General features: G+C 48.7%; 1 protein-coding gene across 4 annotated transcripts in view; it reads right to left on the reverse strand.

The window, feature by feature from the left end:
- Positions 1 to 25176, reverse strand: part of RPRD1A (regulation of nuclear pre-mRNA domain containing 1A) — an 897566-nt gene that overhangs the window by 382070 nt on the left and 490320 nt on the right. For all 4 annotated transcript variants that reach the window (XM_069620527.1, XM_069620526.1, XM_069620529.1 and 1 more), the window contains 2 exons: positions 16061 to 16187; positions 15799 to 15974 (listed from right to left, as the gene is read on the reverse strand). In XM_069620527.1, coding sequence (XP_069476628.1) covers positions 15799 to 15974; positions 16061 to 16187 — 303 coding nt within the window. The remainder of the gene's footprint in view (positions 1 to 15798; positions 15975 to 16060; positions 16188 to 25176) is intronic.

Raw genomic sequence — 25176 nt, forward strand, 5'->3', positions numbered from 1 at the left:
CCGAGACGACCGAGTCTGGCGTGGGCTGGGCCCTGAGACACAAGGGGGCGGCATCGGGACTCGTTACTTCTTCTCGTACCCGTCCCTCTTGGCGGGTGTCGTGGCAGTGTTCTTGAGGACAGCAAGCCCCTCGTCCCAGATGTCGTCGAGTAAAGGCACCGCGAGGACCGTCTTCCTCTTAGCCTCTCGTCGTTGGTACAGAAACACCTCCTTTTTCTGTTCTTCAGGGCAGAGCTGGAAGAGCTCGGATGCCCTGGTTATCATGGTGTGGAAAGAGCCAACCTCGTCGGCTGGGGACGCCCGCGGGGGGAGTGACGACGGGATGTATGCTGTGTCATCGCCGCCGTCGTCGTCCGTCCCTGTCGCCATATCCTCTCCCGGTGAGGGGGATGAGGTGTCCACCGGCCTCGCGGGGACAAAGGGCGGAGAGGGGTGGACTCTCCTCTGCTTGTTCGGAGGGTTTCCCCGACGGGCCTGGTTCTGGATCCTCCGTCGGGGTCCGTGGTAATCTCGTCCTTATCTCGGTACATGATTGCCAACAAAATGGCTGCGACGGACGGGATGGCCGTTCCACTGGGCCCTGTTCGTCCTCCTCGTCGCTGTCTTCGATCACGTCAGCAGGGACCGTCCCCTGGGATCGAACCTTCTCGAACCTCTCGTTGAGGTTTATGAACCTCTCTTTGAGGCCTATGGACCTTTCATTGAGGCCCCTCTCGGTCTCCACCAGTTCCTCCTCAGAGGCTGATTCCGAGTCTGTAACGGCCACTGCCCCCCCCCCCTCTATTTCAGCCAGGGGCTTCACGGGGGTCTTAGCGGTGGGCTGGAAAGAGGATTCCCTCCCGGCGGCAGGGATACTCTGGGCCCAGAGACCATTTCCATTGGCGTAGTCTCAGCCGGCTCTGCCAGGGTCGCAGAGACCACTTCGGTAGAGGCCTTAGCCGGGTGGATCAAGGCCCTCACCACCTTAGGTGTGTCCTGGGCCTTCGCCTTGGGGTTAGGGTCAACGCCTCGCTCCCCCTTCGAGATCGACGTGGTCCACTCCAGCGGCCTACCCGGGTTCTCGGACTTCCTCTTCCCCGGACCCGAGCGCTGGCTCGTGGTCGAACGTGCCGGGGAAGTAGCGCCCTGCTTGGCAACCGAAGACCCCGACCTTTCGGCGCTCACGGAGCCTGCGGAGCTTGGCCTTATGTTGGGCCCCTGTCGCCGGGGCGCCCTCAAAGGACTTAGAAGCCCGCTCAGCCTTCTTCTTCGCCTTCTCACTTGCTGTGCCCTTCTCCAGCCAGGTGGCGAGGCGGGAACGACGATCTTGTTTGGTCCGTTCCGAAAGGTTCTTGCAGAAGGCCACGAGCGTCTTGTCCCCATGGAGGCAGTAGAGACATCACGAATGCTCGTCCTCCTTGAGAACGTTATATAATCCGCATCCAAGACAGTTCCTGAACAGCTTGGATCTGGGCGTCGAGCTCCCTTTGTCCTGGGCCATGTCCGTTGAGGTAGGCCGCAGATCTTCCGGAATCCTCCAAGAAGTGTAAACTCGACGAAAACCTCACCCTTGAGGGGCGTAGAAGAATTACGAAACTGGTCCCCGTTATCAGAAGTAGAAACGGTGGAGCTTGAGGCTCAATTAAACCGAAAAAATGAGAAACTCTCCTGAAAAAGCATGAAAACGCAGTAAAAAACTCGAGAGCTAAACACGAGGACTCCCAACACTTGAGCGGGCGGTAAAAATCTGAGGATGGCTGCCAGAGGCAGGGCTTAGGGAGAGGGCGGTCATTGGCTGGGGGCAGTATGACCCGGAGATCAGTGATTGGTTACTACTAAGAAAGACAGATCAGAAACGAAACTGATACTGATTTTTTCTTTACCGAGGATTCCCAGCCTGATGACGGGGAATATTTATGAGCATGGGAATCCATGCCAGACCCATGCTGGAGAACAACAGTTACAGGTAATAACTTGTTTTGTATTAAACTGCCATCTTGGAACTGCTGCTTCCTCTTGTGCTTTGGTTTGCTCAGTGTGCTTGCTCAGTGTGTGCTTTCGTGCTCCCCCATTTGTCGATGTGGGGAAGTGTGATGGAAGTCAGGTGTGTGCAATGATCAGTAATTGCCTGACCCTGTCTGACCATTGTATTGGTGACAATGGTGACAATGGTGACAATGGGAGATGCAGCCGGAGAGCCACCTGGAGATGGAAGCCTTAGACAAGGCCTTCCCATGGTTCACAGGACCAAAGTTCACAAAAAGCTGAGATGTCTTCCGGAAATACTTTGTGCGGGCCACATAGAACTTCACATCCAGCGAGTACAGAGTCCTTTCAGCCTGCAACAAAGGCGTCAGAAAAAACACAGGCAACACCAAAGGTTCATTGAGATAATATTCTGACGGAACCATCAGCATTAAGGAGGGGTGTGACCCCAGCACAACTCTCGTATCGTGGAAAGTCAGATAAGGCTGCTTGAAGGACAGGGCCTGGATCTCACCTATTCTCCTGGCAGAGGTGATAGCCACGATGAAAGCAGTCTTCCACGAAAGGGAGTGAGGCTTGATGCATAGGCTCGACGGGCCCCCCAACCCCATGAGCCTCGTCAGAACCACTTTGAGTTCCCACGGCGGGGCAGGTGCCTTCACCGGCGGGAACGATTCAATAGTCCTTTAAGGAACTCCTTGACTAGACGTTGAGACCAAAGAGAAGACTGTTCCGGAGACCTGGTGTAGCGGGAGATAGCCGCCAGATGCACTTTGATGGAGGAGTGTGCCAGCCCTGCCTTAGCCAAGGACAACAGATACGGAAGGATCTGAGGGGCCCTCAACGGGTGGATCTTCTGCGAACGGCACAAAGACTTCCACTTTAGCCTGTATCACTTAAGCGTTGGCAATGCTCTGATCCTGGCAAGGACCTCCCTGCAGTCCGCCGGCAGCTCGTACCCACCGAACTAAGGCTGCAGGAGCCAGGCCTTCAGGTTCAGCGATCCTGCGTCGTGGTGCAGGATTGTGCCCCCTTCTCTGGTGAGCAGATCTGCAACCACTGACAGATTAACTGGAGGTGATGTTGCCAGGCATATAAAGTGTGGATACCAAATCTGTCTCAGTCACACCGGGCGACTAGGATCATCCTGCACCGGCACAGTTTGAGTTGACTGATTACTCTTGGTAGCAGAGGCAACGGAGGGAAAGCGTACAGCAACAGACCCTCCCACGGGAACGAGAATACGTTCCTCATGCTCCCCGGCTGGTGCAACCTGCTGGCGAATCTCCGGCACTTGCTGTATGCCACACTCGCAAATAGGTAGATCTGGGTGTGCCCCACCAGAGGAACAGGCTGTCCACTTGATCTTGCCGAAGTTCCCACTTGTGGCAAGAGCGCCACTCCCTTCTGAGAGAGTCGGCGACAGTGTTATTGACTCCTGCCAGGTGAAACGAAATGAGAAACTTCCCCTGGGCGAAGGCCCAGTGCCACAACTCCTGCGCCTCTCTAGAGAGCGTCAGGGATCTGGTGCCCCCCTGCTGTTCATGAAGACCCTCACCACTTTGCCCCTGAGGGACGGAAGGAAGGACTTGAGGGCCCAAAACACTGCTCGTAGTTCCAGGACATTGATGTGTAGCTCCGTCTCCGGTAGCCACAGGCCTCTGCCGTGGAGACATCCAGTATGGGCTCCCCAGCCCTCCAGGAAAGCGGCAGTGGTGACCGTCTCCTGATACGGGGGGGTTCTGGAAGTCCTGCCCTTGGCAAGCCACCTTATTGCCCGACGGAACTCATCGAGCACAATCCTGTCCTTGAAGCTTACGGACACCTGATCCAGCGGGCATCCAGGAATTCCTGGAGAGGTCGCATCCGCAACCTGCAGAGCCCGATCAGGTAGATACACAACATTATCATGCCGAGCAATAACTTGATGGTCCTCACTGTGGTGATCCTCAGTGTTAACAGCCATTGCACCGTGCCCAAAATTACCACAATTATCTCTTCTGAGGGGTCCGCCAGGCAGGATACTGTGCCGAGCTTGGTCCCCAGGAACAGCACGTCCTGCGATGGAATCAAGCACGACTTTGGATAGTTCACTGAGAATCCCAGATCCGTCAGCAGTTGGGCGGTCCCCTCTGTGTGATCGACGGGAATGTCCTTTGACTTGGCATGGATGAGCCAGTCGTCGAGGTATGGGTACACATGTATTCCCTGTAGGCGTAGATGGGCTGCCACCGGAGCCAGGCACTTTGTAAAAAATCTGGGCGCCGACTTCAATCCGAAAGGGAGAGCCTTGAACTGGTAGCGTTTCCCCTGTAAGACGAAGCACATGAAATTGCAATGTTTTTCTTGAATGGGGACATGGAAGTACGTATCCTCTAGATCCAGCAACGACAGGAAGTCTTCATCCTCTAGTTGGCCGAGCATGTGCTGCAACGTGGCCATCCTGAATTTTTGGGACTTGATAGACTTGAGTCGTCGTAGATCGAGCATGGGCCTCCAGCCCCCTGTCGTCTTTCTTACTAAGAAGTATCTGGAGTAAACTCCAGAGCCGCTTCGGAACCAGCTGTATTGCCCCTTTTTTTTAACCTGGCCCGAACCTCCAGCCACAGCTGGGGGATGTTTTGTTCCTGCCGGGCCAAACCCGCAGACTCTTTCACTGAAACTCCAAAGTGTGTCTGTGGGCGTGAGCATCCACCACCCATCGATCGGTGGAGAGGTGTTCCTGCGCGCCGAAGTTCCAGAGCGGCCTCCCACCGGGGTGCAGGGGAGGGGGCCTGACGACTTGGCCGGTTCAATCCTTCTTGGAGGCAGGTGTGTCTGGTGAGGAGGCATCGGGTGCAGCTTCCTTAGCTTCAGCGGTCTGGGCCCCGATGTCAATGGGGCCAGCGCTGGCGATGCGCGTGGAGAGTCGAAAGAATGTCCTGAGACAAATCTCTGGGGCGGAGCGCCGGGGGGGGGGGGATGAGGGATGAGAAGGCTCGCTGGGCCCAGCACCTATGTCGTCCCTGCCGGCGTCGTCGCCACCTCCGGCACGACCACTTCCTCAACGTTAATGTCGTCGTATTCCCCAACATTTTATGGGATTGTGTGGACAGAATCCATGTCCCCTTCGTCGGAAGAAGAAATATCTGTGCCGTGGAGCTCCTCCACACCCGCCACACCCTTTTTCGAGTCCCAGAGGGTCCGTCTCGGGCTTACGGCCGGCATCCTTTTTTCTGGGGTCTTTTCCACTGGTTTAGCTGAAGCCTCCCGGCTTGATGGAAGGGCCACTCTGGCTGCCATTGGGGTACCCTGGACCGGGTCAGCCCCTTTCACCTTCGAAAGGGCGGCCACCACCAACTCGATAGTTGAGAACAATTTAGCCTGGATCACCTGGGCCTTCACGGGCAGGTTGGACACTTTGTCCTGCTGCTTGGCCTTCTCCAGCTTCTCCCGCAGCTTTCCAGGGATAGCCGGGTTCCTCTTCGATGAACTGGAGCGATGGCTGGAGACTGAGGCCGATGAAGAGGATGAGCGCACCCTGCTTGTCACAGGACCCAATTGCGCAGCGACCCTAATGGAAACAGACTTGCAGTGCTTGGGCTGGTCTTGGGCCCCCAAAGGACTTACAAGCCCGCTCTTACTGGCTGGTTCTGGGTGAGGCATGCCCCTGTGAACCACATGGAGTAGAGGCCTTGGTCTTGATCCACACCGTCAGCTTGCTGTGCTGATCCTTCATGGTGCGCTTGGTAGAGCCACAACAGATCTGGCAATCTTCCTCCTTGTGCGTCGAGTGAAGACAAAAGCACTGGGAATGCTCGGCATGGTCCGGCGTGCAGTGTAGGCCCGATGGTCTTCTGGAATTTTCTAAAATTGAAAAAACACAACGATTCCGCCCTTGAGGGCCGAAGAAAGATGCTGATCAAACGGATCCCCGATAATCGGATGAAGAAAGGATGGAGCACACAGGCTCGATCGAACAAAATAGTAATATCCTTGCAAAAAAGCACGAAAAACACAAAGCTCTAAGACAGAAACACAAGGACTAAACACTGGGATGTGTGGTAAAAATCTGAAGATGGCTGTGAGAGGAGGGGCTTAGGGAGACGACAGCCATTGGCTAGGGGCAGAATGACCCAGAGCTCAGTGATTGGTTTAAAGGAGATAATTTTTATAAGTGAAACTGTTTTTTCTTTTACCAAAGATTTCCGGCCTGACGGGGAATATTCATGAGCATGTGAATCCATGCCAGACCCCATGCTGGAAAAAAGGAGCAAACGGCAAGACGGAAGAAGTTTGCAAGGAGGGAAGTGCCCTTTGCCTTTTCAGAGAAACACTGTTACTTTAATGAGCTTTCAATAATAAGAAACATAAGCCCCAGAATCAAAGCTGAAGAAACCTGCATTGTGTGCCCGAGGTACCCGGGACGCTCCCATGTCGATAGCCAAGGCAGGGAGGATGGTCACTGCGGTACGGTCCTTGGCTCCTACAACAAAGCAGCGCCAGTAAAGTCAGCACAGCTGGTGAGTTGGGGAGACTGATACCAGACCAGCCTCTGTTAAAGCCAAGGTTGCAAGCGGCAACATTGTATAAGAAAACTGAAGAGAAGAGTGTGTGAAGCGTATGTGACAAGCAACGTGAATATAATTAAACACCAGATGAGTGACTCAACTTATGAAGCCAAGACACATACCGTAAACAGAGTGGTCTGGCCCCAGGTGGACGCTCATTCGAAGGTCTCCGTTACGTATCCAACTGAAAGGTGGAAAATATAAAAAAGGATTATGACATCGAAGTGGTCCTGCAACGGGTCAAGCCAAACCCAATGCACATTCAAAAGTCTTCGATAGTTGATGCTAACTGAAATTGGTCCAAACCCGGCAGAGGGAGACTAATTGTATTAAGAAGGGGATCCGATGTGAATAGTGAATCATCTGAATTGAGTACTTGTGTAAGAGGAAAATAACTTTGTTTTGTCATATCAGGCCCTCTGCATGAAGAGACTTTGATAGGCAAATGCTAATGATTGAACTGTATCCTTGTGATAAAGAAACCAGAGCTTGTGCTACACTCGAGTGAACCAACTTGTCTTGTGCTGAAAACGCAGGGAGGGGAGGCCAACGGCCTGAACATCCCGACATATCATTTTTGTGAACACCTAAACACTAACCCCACACTATTTGTATTTAGAGGTAAGTATTGGCAATAGGTTTTTTAGTATAGGCCCTTTCATTTTGGCTAGACACCACTAGGACTGCGTTATTTGATGGTCGCAGCTTGCGCTCATCTGTAGATTTAGGATTAGATAGGTGTTTATCATAACATGGTTGAAGTTCAATGAACACCCTTGAACTGTGGTCATTTGTGTCCGTCTTACTGTTGATACCATGCCTTCCTTACACGTGTTTCAGTCAAGGATGCCTCATTCCCACTCCCCAAGTCTCCTCCACCCAGTTGATCCTCCCTTGCATATCCACCCACAGGGAAAGAAGAAAGAAGTGAAGACACCCTCAGATTCCTCACACTCCACATGAAGTACTGAATGAACCCAGGCAGAGGAGTAAGGAGTAGGATGTTTACTTACATTGTGCCAGTCACTCGATGATACTGTGCTCCTGATTATTGCAGCTAGAGGACGCTTAATATGAGGAAAAGCACAATGCTTTGTGTTCCATTAAGTGGGTTTCATTTGAGGATTTCTTTGGAGTAGAATCCACTTAGTTGGAAGTCTAGCACTCCTTCAGTGGTCCCCAAGAAAGTCAATCCACAAATAAAAAATGCACATGGACAAAGCATGGACCAGTCATCGCTAACCAGTGGGAGAACGAACACTTAGGCTTAGGCTTAGGCATGGTACTGAAATGCCCACAGCTACCGTTTTACTGCTTTCAACATTTTCACATTCGAGTACAGAGTAAGTAGCAGGCCTAAAGGATGGGTTAAGGAGGAAGCAAGGGATTAGAGTATTTCCCAAAGTGCCATTAAAACTAAACAGAGGTGGTGCCAGATCGCTCTGCCAAAATGGCTGCAATATCTAAACCTGCAGCAAAGCTGCCCCCGTCTAGCATCAACCCAAAAAGCCTTATGGGCTAAACAATTGCCTCAGAGCAACATGGCAAACCATGTATATGCAATGAAGACCTCAGGAAGATGAAAACTGGACAGATTCAACCAAAGCCCACTCCAAATGCAGCCAATGTTTCCCACCATGATGATGTTACTTAACAAGAATTAACCAATCTTTCTCCCGCTTTGAACTCCTGACCCCTTACAATTGGACCATCCCGTCCATGTACACATGTATGCTTGTATTATGTGCATCAACTGAACATTCGCCTGTACCATGTGTCATATGTATTACTTGAATGATCTGTAACATGTAACCGTCTTCTTACTCACGAGCGCATGGATACCTCTGGGTCATGGTGCACTATACAAGTAAAATAAACAAACCATAGCCCCTAATGGGAAGAGCAGAGGATAACCAGACACCCTAACACCCTTTTCCTCTGGCACTAGAACAGTGGCAGAAGACACTTAATCTAATGACACTTGAGTAAGTAGTCTACCGTGTTTGCCAGCGAGAGAGTACACACTGACTACTGTGAGGCAGACATCGACCCACGGAGCTGTATAGTCTGAAGTCTCAACACTGCAATGTGCACAACCATAGCACAGATGCTGGAAACCGGGTGAAATGAGCAGACAGTGCAGCACTGCAGACTCAACGGGCTGGGCAGTGCAAGTACCAAACATTAGGCTAGATCACAAAGCCATCTTGTGGTAAGTCCAGAAGGGAGTGGCTGCACAGTAGAGCCATCATCAAAGCATCAACTGTGCACAGTACAACCATCATGATGGCATCAGTTGTTTAGGATCAATAGAGGAAGTTGTGCAGCCATATTCTTCACTTGTCACACTTCTCCACCTATTACAGAGCACTTAGAAAACCGTTAGGTGGTATTCCATTTCCCTGATTACAATGACAAAATTTGGACCAGGCAGAATAGTACAAATAAAACGACTACTCGGCTGACCGCATAGTGACCATATTAGGCACTGGTTCATAGCTGCAGTACCTTTTTTTAACAAGGAGAAAACAAAGAATTACTTATCGCCTTACTTATCCAAAGAGTGAGAGAAGAAATTGGGTCCAATGACAAGGGATAATACCCGAGGATGTCATACTGGTGTCGGATCAATTGCTTATTCAGCAAGAAGACTTATAACCAAGATTGTAGAGAGGGAAAGCATTACTTATTTTGAACATTCCAATTGGGATATATTACAAAATTACATTCTTCATAGTGGTCAATAGGTAAAAGTCTGATCGCTGTGGAGCGGATGATGTAGGGACCGCACTGTGGTACTCGCACTAAGAAACAGTTACCCATTTTGATGTCTGGATCAGCCTGTAATTGACAGCCCGTTACCACATGTACTTGGGCCCCTGCAACTTCAATGCGCCCTGCAAAATACCAGTGAGTGATGACTGAGCATTAGAACTGTCTCCCCACTAATCTCTAAAAACTGTTCAACCAAGGTGTGCCAACACCACCCTGACTTCCTTGCCTTACTTAATCTCACTTATTCCTTTCTACGTCACATTTTGTGTTCCTTCATGAACTTTCTCTCCCTCTCCTACTCCCACATAGCACGAGTAATCCTCACCTTGTATCACAATCCTCTGAAGTCCTGCCTAGCCAAAACGTTTTTTCAAATGCGCCCTCCACTTGTGCTGCCAATTTTGTTTTGTGTCTTTAAAGTGCCTTGCATCAAAACAGAATTTAGGTGCCCTACATTTGTTTTGTGTGCTTCGATTGCCATTCCAGTGCATCTGCTTCTTGCTTCCCTTGGCTACTAGGCCGCCTGGAGAGTTTGTGCTCGCACTGTGCTCTGCAGCCCCTCCTATTTCCTCCTTCCTCCACAACTATGGCACTCACCATCTCCCCTATCTTTTCTAACTGCTATACTATCACCCATCCTCCCTCTCTCACAAAGTCTGGCAGAAAAAACTTTAAAATATTGTGATCACTAACCGTGGTCTACCCATCACAGACACCCATGTCAGTGCAACTTCCAGCCAGCTCTTTACTGGTATCCTCTTCTCTGTCCTCTCTTCAGATCTATGGACTCCTCATCTCAGCTCGACTCTCTCCTCTTACATCCTCACCCATTAATGGTGGCACTAAATGGGAAGTCCTCTTGGCGGGATTTGCATCATACAGATATATCATTGATGTCTATCACACTGGCACTACCCTGGTTCAGGGTCCTCAACCCAACCTCCTCGTCTTTGGCCAGTGCCTGCCATTCCGCCTGGACTTCCTCCCCACTACTGCTACTCCTCCTCTCTCTTTGCCCCGCCTCCCCACCCCACCCTCCGACTGGTGTACCATGCCCCTGCATCCCTCCGTAGGAAACCTCCACAGGTGGAGATCTCTTGCAGCATCTAGCCACGCTTAATGCTCGTTCTGCCATCAAACACTCTGGCGACATCTGCCTCCTTCTTGAAGACCTTGACCGTGATATCCTTGCTTTTACCGAGACGTGGTTCAAGGTCACCTCAGTCACTGCTTTTGACTCCCTTCTCCCTAGTGGCTATAAGATAATCTCCAAGCCTCGCCCTAACCATGCTGGCGCTCTGATCTTCCCTGAGTGGTTCCCTTCTTCCCTAAAAATGCGCCCAGCCTTACTCTTCCTTTGAGAGCCTGGTTTGCAAGTTGGTCAACTCCCACCTCTTTACTGACCATTGGCACCATCTACAGGTCACCTGGCTCTACCACCCTGATCCTCTCTGAATGGGCTGATTTCTCCTCCCCTCACTACCACCACTAAACTCCTCATGGGCGATATTAACCACCTTGACTCCTCAATCGCAGCTTCCACCCTCTTGCATGACCTCTGCACCTGACTTTCCCTCTCCATTCTCCCTTCTGGTCCTATCCACTCGGCTGAACACACTCTTGATGCCTTCATCCACACTGATCTTTCACTCTCCTCTCCCACTGACCACCCCACTCTCTTGGTCAGACCACTCTTCTCCTCTCCTCTCACCTGGGTCCTCTTGGCCCTCTGACCATGCCTCTCTCAGTAATGCCAAGCTCGTTCACGAACATCCGTCCAATGAAATGAGTGTGAGTGGCTGCCTTCGCATCTACCTTCACCCGCCCCTCGCTCCCCACTACAGATTCTACTTCTGACTCTGCTCTCAGCAACCTCCATCTTGCCATTACCAATACCCTTGACATTCTTGCCCCAGCCATGCAGATCCGCCTGAAACATGCCTCTAAGCGTAACACTTGGTACCGCTCTGAACTTGCAGCCCTGAAACGCAAGTGCAGAGCTGCGGAATGGAAGTGGCAGATCTCAGGCTCACCCTCTGACACACTGGGCTGTCGCCTGCTCCAAAAGGCAATCCTGACTCTCCATCCGCACCAAGAAAAGTGCCCACACCCAGGCCTGCGTCTCTAGTGCATCCAACAACACAGCAGAATCTTTAAAATATGCAGGCATCTAGCCAACCCCTGCCCTGTCGCCTCCTCACCTCTCCCCTCCCAGGTCATCTACAACGCACTGGGTACACAATTCACTGCAAAAACTCAGGACATTCTGAGCACCCTTGCGTCCCTCTCCCCCTCCCCTTTGACTCCTGTGGCCTACCATCCACCCAATGACTTTCTCTCCTCCTTCGCGATCACACCCGATTAGGTCACCCCGAGGTGTCCGCTCCATAAAGGTCTATTCCAAAAAGGTTTCCCCACTGCTCCTTCAGAACCATTAAGGACAATATTGGCTCCTTGCCCCTGCACTCGCTGATTTCTGCAACCACTCTTGCTACTGTTATCTTTCCCCTCCTCCCTCAAGCACTACTTTTTGTGCCCCTCCTGAAATAATCTTCGGCAGACCAGTCTTGTCCAGCCCACTACCCCATATCCATCACCCGCTTCCTTGGGAAACTCCTGGAGAAGCTTGTCTTCCCCCAACTGACCCAGCACACTGAACTTGTTGGTTGCCTCCACGACCATCAATCTGGATTCCAGGCATCCAGAGGCACGCAAACTGCACTTCTGAACACCCGTGAGAAACTGCTTGCATCTCTCGATTATAACTCTCCAGATGTTCTCATTCTACTTGAGATCTCGTCCGCATTTGATATGGTCAACCACTCGACCCTCATGAAACGACTCCACGATACCCTAGGTAACTAGGAGCGGGGACTGGACTGGCTGACCTCCCTCAGTGACCGTCCGTCCCAGGTTATTCTGGGCTCCTTCTCCTCCCCCACTTTTATCTCCACCTGCGGCATCCCCCAGGGCTCCAACCTTTCTCCCTGGCTCTTTACAAACTACCTTGCTCTGCTTGAACACCCCATTTCCACCTCCTACCAAAACTTCCAGCGCGACGCAGATGACATGCAACTGTTTTTCAAACTTCCTCCATCATTCTTGACTACCTATCAGCAATCCAGCACTGGTGCACCTGCACTGATCTCTGCCTCAACACCAGCAAGACTGAGATCCTTCCTACTGGAACTCCTGCTCCCTCTTTCTGTCCCTCACTCTGGCCATCTTCTATGGGTTCTCCCCATTCTTCTTCCTCTGAAGCCAGAAACCTTGGAGTCATCTTCGAATCCTCACTTTCCTTCCTCCCTCATATTCAGGACCTTGCCAAGAAGTCCCACTTTCAACTCCAGCTCCTCAACTGAATTCTCCCTTTTGTCACTTTCCCCCAGAAGGTCAATGTCTCTAGAGCTCTGGTTCTCTCTATGATAGACTACTGCAATAGCCTTTTCCTTAAATCTACCCTCCTCTTCTCTACCCCTCCAGCCAAACTAGAATAGGGCCGCGAGACTTATCCTTGGCCTCAAGCCAAGGGACTGCATCTCTCCATCCCTAAACACTCTCCACGGGCTCCTAGTTGCTACAAGGATCAAAATCAAATCCCTCTGCATCATCAACAAGTCTGTCTGAGGCCAGGGAACCATGCTAGCTACAACTTGCTCTCATTAAATACTCTTACTCCAGATCTTTACGTGCCTCCGGCACCAATCCTCTGTGTGTTAAGCGCTTAACTAAAGAGTGAGCTGGAAGATCCCTCTCCTCAGCAGGCTCCCTCCTATGGAATAGCCTCCCCTCTTCCTCTTTGTCTTTGTCTTGAGTCAGATCTCCTCAAATTCCAGAAGCGCCTCAAGACTTTCCTTTTCACCTCCTCCTTCCCTGCCTACCTCCTCTGGTAAATGCCACAGTTGCTGAGATTGGTGACCATGGCCCTTATGTGTCCTCCCGGGCCTCCAACACCCAATTGCCTACAACCTCCATCCCATCCAGCACTTTGCCTTGACAACCACTGGCCTATGTCACCATAGGTCTGCACGTATGTATTGGCTGCTGTCTCCACTTCACCTAGGCACTTTGCTCACTCCCTGGCTCTTGATACACCTAGCAATTACCCCCCCTCCCACTACCTCATCTTTTCTCTCTGCACCTGCACATTCAGAATTCTCACAATGCCTAGTAGGTCTTCCTCTATCTTTCATTGTTGTATTTGTTCTTCATTCCTATGTCCCCTTCCTGCTGCCCTGTGGGCGCTTTGAAACAATTTACCTGATGTATAAGCGTCTTAAAAATGCACAATAAATAAATAAAATAGTGCTTCCCCCAAGATGTCAAAAATGAATACTGGCATCTGTGAAGAATAGAGAGAAAAGCCTGATGAATCAGATTATTTTAGCTTGTTGCCAACCTCATAGTTACCCTGTAAATCCAAGTCCCTCCAGGTCCCCGTCACACTCCCAAGACCTTGATCAGTCTCTAGTGGGGTGTATTGAAGGGAAAATCAGTGACATGCCTAGACGTGCAAGTAAACGAACTCAGTGGAATAAGGGCCAAGCTGGAATTTGGAACTGATACTCTGAAGCAGGAAACTACTGAAGTTGACTAGCAGTGCCCTGAGCAGCGAAACTGGAAGGAGTTATAGGCAGAGATTCGGCAGAGCACAGCTAGGGAAAATAGGATTGAATACCTGGAAAATCTAGAAAGGGCTAAACAAAAGAATATTTTGATGACACCTTCCGGTGCTGAAGGAGATGACCCAATAATGTTTGCCTCAAACAGACCCCCTAAAGTGTTCCATTTGCAAATCGAAGGTAAACCCCTTCATGCAATGCAAAATAGTGCTACAGAACCAAATCATGTAGAAATGGCACTATGCAAGATTCCCAAGTGGAGCCAATGACCTAATGCAAGGGACAGGGGATACTAAGAGACCAAGGCACAAGACATTAACTCCCCTGCTACCCAGAACTAGAACCTGAAATTGACCAGAGGTGTCAGGACCATAATGAACTAAAAAGCGCCTCCTCATCCACCGAGTCAAAGCAAGCATGAAAATGCCAAGTTCAAAAAGCATGGAAGGGGAAATGTATTGTCTGGGATGCTGACAGGGCAAAGATTTACAGAGGTCAATTCCGGAGAAAGCAAAGAGAAAGGCAGGGATTGAGGAAAGGAGAGGGATATGTTTCTTCTGTTGACACAATATGACTTAAGTTAATTAAGTTTTAGGGTGTGGGTGCCCCCCACCTTTACTACCATTTTGCAGAACTTGTGATAACATATTTATAGGAAACATGAATCTGTAACTCACAACCAGGGTAGGGCGATGGGGGGGGGGGGGGGGGGGGGTCTACTAGAAAATGTTGACACTGCCATGGTTCCCTTCAATGCCTCGAAATCCAATGGGTGGATTTCGGTAATTACGGTGCTAAACAGAGCCTCCATTGATCCCACAGCTGTGTAATAAACCATACAAGGGGAAAACAGGGGATATGTGGGTATTGGGCAAGTGAAAGATCATACTTTGCAAGACCTTACGGTAACCAGTGTACGTGCCACTTTCACCCCTTTAAAACCGGCAAATACTCCCAACAAAGAAAAGGCAAAATATACTTGATACATATTTGTGCATGCCTACCCTCGCCCTAAGCTTTTACCCACAATGCTCCATGGGATTGTTTAATCCCGTCGAGAATTGTTGTACCTGAGGTGCTGTACCATTAAAAAGGTCCACACTACCACCCCCCCCCCTGATCTGAAGATGTACCGTATGGTAAAATGCATCTTTTTTGCAGCAATTACTAAGTTAAATAAGGAATGCATTCGAAAAAAAATGATCTGGGGGTAAAAGTACATTTTAACTTGTGTAAAAATATATATATAAAAAACATTGGTATCGGGAATCACGTTTTTGCTTCCTAAAAAGCCTTTTGCCTCCCAACTTAAGTAGGAAGCACAAAAATACCATCTAAAAATCTGATACAGATCCCTGTGCTTTGTCAAAAATGTCAATTAAATCTTCCCGAGTTGCAGAGTTCAAAGCTTATAAGTGTTACTCTCACTTGTAGCAAATATAGAAAGTTGTGTGGTTCTACAAGCGTGCATAATATTAGGAGTTGAAAAATGGTCCTTGACCAAGGATTGGGCTCAAATCACGGTTATGAGAAAACGGTTGGCATTTCATAGTTAACATGCCTTTCCCATCCTATAAGAGGACCTCCCCAGGGGAGCTTGCAAGAATGTAACCACATATTTTTCTTCGTATTTGCAAGTATGGACTGCTGCAGCCTTTCATATGGATTTTGCTACTCTGCTTTTGGTTTTTCAACTAAAATAAAAATACTTCTGTATATGTATGCCCTCCACCCCACCAGGAGCACTTTGACAGTCTAGCTTTCCCCTGCAAAAATATGTGCCTAGCAAGCCAACACAAAAGGTACCATTATAACTACCAAGGCTAGTACAGGTAAGTAAATAAAGTAAAACAGTGAAAAATGTGAGGAAACAAAAAGTTACGCACGTCCAGCTTTAGCTCTTTTTCAGCCACAACATCTTTTTGAGACTGCAGAAAGTCCGATAACATTCGAATTAGTTGTTTTCTATCATCTATTTCAGCTGCCAACCGGCCATTGTAGTCTGCAAGACACATGCAAGCATCTTCTACCCTCTTGGAAAGGTGGTCACCGGATTCTTTGTCTGGAGAAACGAAGATAAAAAAATAACTTACAGAAATTGCAAATTACTGCTACCCCTAATAAACACCACAACATCTGCTCATGTACCTGTTACTTTGTCCAACAGAGAGGTATCCTGCATCTCTATAGGTAATGAACCTATTCTCTGATGAACTGCAGCATCCCCTGAGGCAGCATTTTCCAATTCCTGTAATGCTCTAATGAGATCCGTGGCCTAAACAAAAAAAAAAAATGTACACATTTTCAAGAAACAGGCCATGCACTCGAGAGCTAAATATCGGTAATAAATATGAAGCAACTACAAAAACGGATAAACTTTCAATTTTGTGATCTTTGTTCGCTCATTTCAAACTTGGATTAGGATATCATATTGCTAGGGCCCATCAACCTTTTCCCCTTTTTTCTGGATCATTAATTTCGTTTTGGTGGCCAGAGGGACTTCTTCTTAAGTTCCACTGCCATTGTAACCCTTTTTGCAGGTACATGGTATTAGGGAGACCCCTAAAGCACCCAGTTCCTCTCAGGCACCCCACTTTTGCCAAGGTGGTTTATATCACCCTACAATGGTTTTAAAGAGTAGATTGGTGGTCAGTGTACTTCAGTTTTGGCTTTACAGTGAGTATAAGCCATCTTACTGCATAGGTAGGTCAATGTACCTTTTCAGTAGCTATTGGTGTAAAAAGCATTTTTTTAATGCCACTGCACCATTTTAGGGCTCTTTTTTCAGGGTAACAACAAAGAAGGCACAAAATGGCCATTTCGACCACGTGGGCTCTTTGTGAGCCCACATGACGGCCACCATATTGAATGAAACTGGTTTAGCCAGTCTAGGTACCTGGGCTCTTGCTCTCACTTCCTGTGGGGTGCTCTAGGCGGACTGGTAGTTCTACTGACCAACTAGTATGGCTGGTAAACCGACCCTTTGCTCTCAACCCCTCTAGCGATTGTTGGAGTGGCACTTGTGAGCATCCTGGTCACTGCCTCCCTCTTGCGGTTTTGTTCTGCGACTTTGAAGAAACAGTTCTGAAAACCTGATTAAGGAGTTTTCCAACGATTCCTGAAGTTTGTAACCCTTACCTGGATGTATTGGCTGGGTAGAGTGGTCCTGGCATATTCTGTTTTGCTTTTATTGCTCATGGAGGACCAGTCAAGTCTTCTTGAATTCTCCTGCTGCCACCCTCATCTGCTGGGTCGAGCCTTTTATGCTGGAGCTGTTCATTGCTGCATTCCGTCATTTACTGCCAGCATCTTCTGCTTGGCTGTGGGTCACTGCTTTGGCCTGGAAGTGTGGTGAGACACCAACACCATGGTTGTAGGTCAACTGGTCGAATCTAAATGGTCGACAGGACAAATGGTCGACACCAAAAGGTCGACAGGTCAAATTATCAAAAAAAAATGTTTTCACTTTTTTTTTTGGGGGGTCCCCCCCAACCCTCTTTTTTGCTAAACCCCCTTTTTTCCCTAAGATGCCTCCAGCTGTTCTAGTTGCCTGCTGAGCTGCCACCCTTCTTTGTCCACAAGTCACTCAAGCTATTTTACAGGTGCCCTCATCCTCCCAGAGAGACTTCCATAAAGATAAACGCCATGGGAAGGTTGTTTGTTCCAGTCTTTGGTCATTGAGACGGATGTTGGCTCAGGGTTCAAGCCCCTGCGCCCCAGATCCTGTAAACTGCACCTAGTCAGGAAGCCTTTACTTATGTGAGTGTTTACGCTGTGCTGGAGCCATTTTCAATGAAACTTCTGATGAGTACTTGGCTCTGGCGGTCCTGTGGTGGGTAATTATTAAAGATAAAGAGCTACGGTGTCCACAGTCTGTGGAACACTCACGTCCCATGCACACTCTGGGTTTTGTAAAGCGAGTATGCAGATGAGAAATTTTTTTCCTGATGCTTTTCATGGGCGCCCCACTAATCCGCCGGTACCTTAGCGGAGTGGGATGAGATTTCTTGTGACTACGACACTAACAAAAGACCAGAAACAGGATTTACCCACGCGTTGGATATAAAGGTAATACAGCGTTACAGGCACTATCCTTTGTAGACCTCACAGCATTTTTTGCCGAACAACCTAGACTTACACTCTCTTTGTAACTTTGTTACAGAGCAATTACAAAAGGCGGCCTATACCTCCAACATAAGAACTGTGACATAGTTGTGCCGAATACCTTACTGATATCCCTCCTTTGAGGGACGGCACCTTTCTCGTGATACCTACAGAAGAGACCAAAGGATTGCCTGCATGTTGGTCGCAACCGTAAGCAAGTGCCTTATACATAATCTACTACAGAGCCCTCAACATCTCATGAGGGAATGGTACATACTTACAGTATTTGGATAATTCTGTTACCGAAAGAAAATTCTGAAAGGGTGTTCCATTTTGGCAAGAAGCCGTTTCTTTTACATTGAATTGGAAGTTCAGTGACTTGATAATACAGAAAGCTACAGTTTGTCCGCACCACACCTTTCTACAGGTATGCCTTATAATTCCTGTAAGAAACTAAAAACTATTGTTGATTTTGAGCCAGGTCACATTGGACTATTATATTCCTATATTCTTTTATAAATTATATAAACTATCTATCCCTAGAGGGCACTAGAAGCTGGGTGACACCTCGCCCCCTCACACAGGAAGATTTATGAACTCATCCTTGGCATTCATATTGTAACCTCCAGGTGGCACCCACGTGAAGTAAAATTGCACAAATATGGCTAGAACATATCTATATTGAAATGAAGAATTCATAATAAGATAGTAGCTAATGAACCCTATGTTGATTATCTTCTCGTAGCCCACAGAACAGAGTCGTAAGACAGAATTATGAAAATGAGGACTAAATGAATTTCTTGCTCCTGAAAAAGGGATTCCAATCCCGAAACGCATTGAGATCATTATTGCTAAACATTTTCTTTTGATTTCTTTGATGTTTTTTTTCACTAAATATTTTGTGATATGCACTATGGACAATATGAATGAAATATTGTAATATGAAGTATCCCCCCAGAAAATGTATGACTAAAAATGTCGGCCTAACGCGAAAATAGATTCTGTGAAATCTTTGAGAAGATTTGTGAATGATTCCCTTCTCATTAATTATAGGTACATAAGTACATTATAAATATAGTTTGCCTTTACAAAACCCAGGGTGTGCATGGGACGCAAGTGTTCCACAGACCGTGGACACCGTAGCTCTTTGTTTTACATAACTACAACCTTGTGTCAGGGTTGTTATACAATCCCACGCACCTCATTACAACCATAAGATTAGAGAAACGTATACAACTATTGGGTGTGCACCTGTATAAATCCCTATCACAATTATTAAAGATACTCACTCTCATGGGTTGCTCCGGTCTGTGCTTGAGATTCCTTGGAGGAGTCTCAACCACGTTTCACAATAACTCACACTGTTGCTCTGTCTTCTTGCTCTGCTACATCTTCCTCTGGGGTATCTGGTTTGTCGCCCGCCCTCTGGATCTCTTCATTGGTGTCTCGTCTGGTCCTCCCCGGGATTGTTTGCCATGGACTCCACACCTGTGGTGTGAAACGAACTAACCTGCATTTTTCACCATTCAAGCAGATGGCTTGTTGACATTTGCGTAGTTTTCTATGGATCTTTCTGCCTGTCCTGGAACCTAAAGTGACTCTGGGGTACTTACCTGCCCTTGGCCATATTTCCGTTAACAAGCAAGGGTTCAGGGAGCTTCAAACCAAAAAGTAAAATGTGAAGACTTACCTCTGATTTTGGAGAGCCACAGGTTGCAGGTCCCTGCTCTGAAGAGCCAGATTTAAAGTGGAGTGTGTATGTGATCATTGGGGACTTGAGGGTTTGTTCCTGCCGGTTAAACTGGTTTGTTCCCTTTTCCTCCTATCCCCCTACTTATATGTGCTAGGCCCTCACCCCCCCTTTTCTAGTGGCTACCACAGAAAACTGGGGTATGTTGTGCCTTTACAACACTGTACTTAATTGTGCAGGTCCATAGGAGATTTTACCAGTTTTGCGGGTTGTGTTGTTCCCTGGTTCTCCCCCTCCGGTGAACTTATGTTGGGTGTGTATCTGAGATAATGGGATCAGATCTAGGCATTGGGGAGAGGGGAAGATAAATACTTTTAGAAACATACTATTTTTGAGAACATACAATGGGCTTTTCTATATGGTATATTATCTGGTAAGTTCTTATTTGACCTCTTCTAAAAGAGAAACATAATTAAAGTACATATTTTCCAGCATACTGGTTTAGTATATTTTCTATGGATGTGTGCCGGCTAATTGTACCTGTGTGTCAACCTCCTGAGAGTGAAGCCTTGTCGCTCGGTCCATGTTACTTCCAGTAATAGTGGTGTGCTTTCTCACCGTCAGGTGTGTTAGCCTCCATTACGTGGTTGTAGAGCCATCAGAGTTGTACAAAAACGGCCTTAACTAACAAAGGATACTGGCACTAAAAAGCATTCCAGATAACCAGTTATTCTCAGAGCTAACTTAAAATACATTGTTTGCATATATCTTTATTGAATGCTGGAAACCGACAAAGTGGTTTGTTAATCTGGCTTCTATCCACATCTTGGCCCAATTCACCACATAGACTCTTGCTTACGGTGTGAATAACAGTTATTTAAGGTTTTCCAGTTTGAGAGTTATTTTTCAACACACTCTTGACAGCCTTCATAATTTTCAACTGTGAACCCGTATTTAAAGCATTTATTCCAGAGCCTCTGGGAAATTTCAGTTGAAAAAACACTATGGCCCTCATTACGACCCTGGCGGAAATCGAAAAACAATGGCGGAAATGCAATACCGCCATCGAATAGCGCTCGGTGCGATTATGACCCATCACCGTAAAGTACGATGCCTTTAGCGACACCGTAGTGAACGCCAACGCTAACTGCACCAAGTACGCGCACGCGCGCCATGCGAAACCGTAATTACCACCATGGCGCAACGGTACGCGAATTCTGACCCTAGCGGACATGTACCTAACGCCATCAAGCATGGCGGAAAGTACCATTCCGCCATGGTGAGAAGTACGGCATCGCGAACCAACCGTAAAAGGCCCTACTGAGTGCCTGTACACCACTCCCTGGCCACATTGCACAACTCCTCGTAGGTTGAATGAAGTCACACAATGCAACCAGTGAAATGTACAAGTCACCCATGCATGCCAACGAACAAATGAATGTAGGGGCTCCAGGTGCCTTGTGAGTGGCCATCCATATTTGCCATGGCACCATTGCCGTACTGATGCAGCACAGGCATGTGAAGGTTCAAGTACAGCAACATGAACTGAAAACTGAGACAAACAAAAACAGGCCCCCCATCGCTTGACACCAGTGTAAGGCAACATTCAAAGCAGTATCCTGAGTGAGACTGCACCAGCCCTGTACTCCTGCCAGTAAACAAACCAACCATCAGCATAAGCATGTACCACACAAGTTGGCAGAGTGACTGAGCAGCCAGGCTCATCTCAAGAGGGGCCAATGGGAGCTGCAGGGCACAGATGGCACGAATACAGAAGCTATTCCAATGGACATGACCTCAGTCTCCCTCCAAGAAACGCACGCAAACACAGGCACCTGTGACCAGCCATATTCTGATAATCACATCATTCCACCAATCCACCTGGCTGACCGGCATCTGTTACACAAAAGCTAATCCCCCGCCCATGAGCATGACATCATTAAAACAGTCATAATGGCAGCCCCTATCCCTGACCTTACTGGGCTTCGTAGGCAAACGCGCCCAGTACAGTACCACGCAACTATACTCAGAAGCCGGAACCCAAAGCAGATCTTCTCACAATACATCGCTCCACAAATAGGAATATGCTACATTACTTGCAAAGAATAACGCTACACGGTCAATATCATAATCAAAATTTAATGCACAACAAAATCACCAGGCCCATACAGCTATTAGGTCATGGACTCCAAAATATATTTCATTATTGTGGGCTGCATCCGCAATAAATGACCAGCTTCTTCTTGTGTGACGCCCTGTTCCTTCATGGTACACAGGGGCTACATTCACGTTCAAAAAGGCAACATGGAAGCGCCTAGAACCGCAGGGCCGTCCCATTAGGTAGGCACTAGTCCAGCTGAAAGGTCGATATGTTGCTCCTAGCCACTAGTACTGCGTAAGGGCATTTGGGCCATTGGCGATCGTCCCATAAGATCGTAATGGTGCTCCACTGATTAACACGAAGCAGCAGGTGTCGGGAGTAAAAGCCATCTGCAGGAGTGGCATACAGATGGCAGCGGCAAAAGGGGAGGAGATACCTGTCACCCAAATGAAATGAAAAAGAATAGTATGGGCATCAGAACTTCATTTGAATTACTCACTTCAATGATCACACTAAATCCACAGCCATATGCATGCTAGCCCACTCAAAAGGATTATTCCCACCCAAAAATCACTTGCGAATCATAACTATATAAATCGAGGTGAAAACACTATTACAAACGAGTGTTTGTGTGCATGCGTCTGTTAAAACAGAATCCATTAGATGGGATTAGTAACGTGCATAGACACAAGTGATTGAAGGCGCGTCGAGACAGGGAGGGTTCAACAAGGGCAGATAGACGATGGTCCCACTATGGCAGCCCTGCATCACATAGCGCAGGGGAAGTGGATAGATTCCAAAAAGCCATGTACATGGCAAACTCTCTATTAAATCATCTGTCCATGCATCCATACATCATTCCCTCATCCCTGTATGAAAACGCCTGATTATTTACTCACATAACATGTGAAATTTCCATTGAGTCTGTGCGTAATGCAGTCTGCAAAATCCTCTGTGCTCCAGCCCGGAATTCTAGTGCTGTGAAGTAACATGTATTTGGGAACGTCCTGCCTTATCGTCCACTACGCTATTGCGCATCCCATACTATTCATATCAATCATTGCATCCTCGCCATGGCCCCTGTCCCAAGGACATTAAACAATAGAACTTTATATCTGCAGTCAGACCTGTGGGCGTCTCCTCGCCGCTAGCTGGAAACCGAAAGCGCTGTCCTTCGAATTCCTCATTTGCAACATCACGTCGAAAAGGCATCTGTGACCGCTTGAAATCACAAATCCATCCATGTAGTGCGGCAGTGTGTGAAAATGGCAACTGGCTTCACTCACAAATGGGACGCCCCGCCCGTCGGTGAACCGCGGTACAGTGCTGCATGAGGGTCCACCGTTAATCGAGTACTACATTCCACTGACCCTTCACAAGTTTGTTCGCGACTGCAAAGATAGTATGTGAAACAATGGGACCATAGCAGAAGGAACATATGAACCAATATCTCACTGCCATCGGGATGAAATACATGATTGTAATAGCAAGATGCCATGCGTCGAATTGCAGCGTTGTGTGCGGGACGTGCTCGCCCAAAGGGGATTCCAGCTTGCACAGGTGGAATGAATCACCACAGGTGGAGGCTATACAGCTTGAAAACACATAAATTGCACACAAAACCCCCTCCCACAACCACACCCACTCCAAAATGCTAGCGGCAGGACTAGCGATGTTGGCCCTGGGGGACCTGATAGCACTGCAAGTACTCCAACTTCAAGAAGAAGATGAACACCAACTACTACAACAACCGGCCGCACAGAGGAGACGCAGGATGAGGAGGAGGGCAAGGCAGGGCCAGCAAGGCCCACCAGCACAGCCACTGCCACCACGCAGGCAGCCCGCAATCCCACGCCTCCGAGCACATCCGTTCAACCTCACTGATGAGCAGATCCACACCCTCTACCGTTTGGACCGGGACACCATAACCGCCATTGTGGACATGACACACGCTGACCTTGTCAGCATGATAGATAGCCCAACCGCCATCCCATCCCTACTGAAGGTGGTGTCTGTACTCCACTTCCTGGCCACAGGCACCTACCAGCACACAGTCGGACAGTTGCATGGCATTTCACAGCCACTGTTGTCACGGACACTATTGCAAGTGCTCGATGCCCTCCTGAAGCACGCAGACGACTACATCTCTCTACCACGCTCGGAGCAGGAAATTACGAACACAAAAGTGGGATTCCATGCACTTGGCGGCATACCGGGTTGCATTGGTGCCATCGACTGCACCCATGTGGAATTGGTTGTCCCACATGCCATGGAGGCCCACTACCGCAACCCATGATTCTATGGTCTTGCGGAACTCTACAATACCACGCTACATGGAGCGACACGCAGGGAACAGATCCTGGCTACTCGGTGAGTCTCATTTCATGCATGATAATGTGGGGTATGTGATGCGGCAATGACCTGGCAGGAAGGGGAGGGGGGTGCGTACGTAGCAATGTCATTCCACAAACATCCTTTATTGTCCACATACAGGTGATGCCGGGTATCCACTGAAGAGATGGCTCCTTACACCACTCCGGAACCCACAGAACCAGCGTGAGGAGGACTACAACCATGCCCACTCACGTACCAGTGTAGTCATAGAACAGGCATTCGGCCTACTGAAGGGTCGTTTCCGCTGCCTCAGCAGGTCTGGCGGGGCACTCCTGTACCGCCATGAGAAGGTTGCAAAGATGGTCATGGCATGTGTCATGCTACACAACATGTGCGTACGTAGAAATGTGCCCATGCCCCCTGACGCAGAACTGCAAGCACCTGAATATGGTCATGATGAGGGTGGGGATGTGGCAGCACCTCAAGGAGTCCGCGAGGCACAGGAGGGCCGTGAAATTCGTCAGATTATCATAGGTTCATGCTTCTAGCACTCACGCCTGGTGGCTGATACATGGACACGGGACTTGTGGCACTGTGTGTGTCTGGAACATGCACAATATGGACTGTACGCCTATAATGGCCTCGTACACAAAGATCAATGTCCACACATCTCATTGGATGATTGTGAAATGTTTATAGCATATGTGAAATTATGTTACCCGCCACCCAAGTAAGCCCAACACACCCCCTCCACCCTCCTACCTCCCCCCCGAACACCAGTGTCCAAAGATGCTCATTGTCAGTGGGCAGACGCTATTGCAAGCCCCCTCTCCGGGTATCAGGGGCACCCCTGCCTGTGGAGCGCAGGTTCCTCCCAGATCTACGTTGGGGGCTGCCCTGGACGGAACTTGCAACGGATGATGTCTCTGCCTGCTCACGTCCATGCATGTCCCTAAGGGTTTGTGAGAGCTCAGTGAGCACACGGCGCACAGCGGCAAGTTCAGCACATACGTCTTTGGACGTCGCATGCAGTTC

This window comes from Ambystoma mexicanum, chromosome 5q, assembly GCF_040938575.1.
Source record: "Ambystoma mexicanum isolate Mex_15411 chromosome 5q, UKY_AmexF1_1, whole genome shotgun sequence".
Taxonomy (NCBI): domain Eukaryota; kingdom Metazoa; phylum Chordata; class Amphibia; order Caudata; family Ambystomatidae; genus Ambystoma; species Ambystoma mexicanum.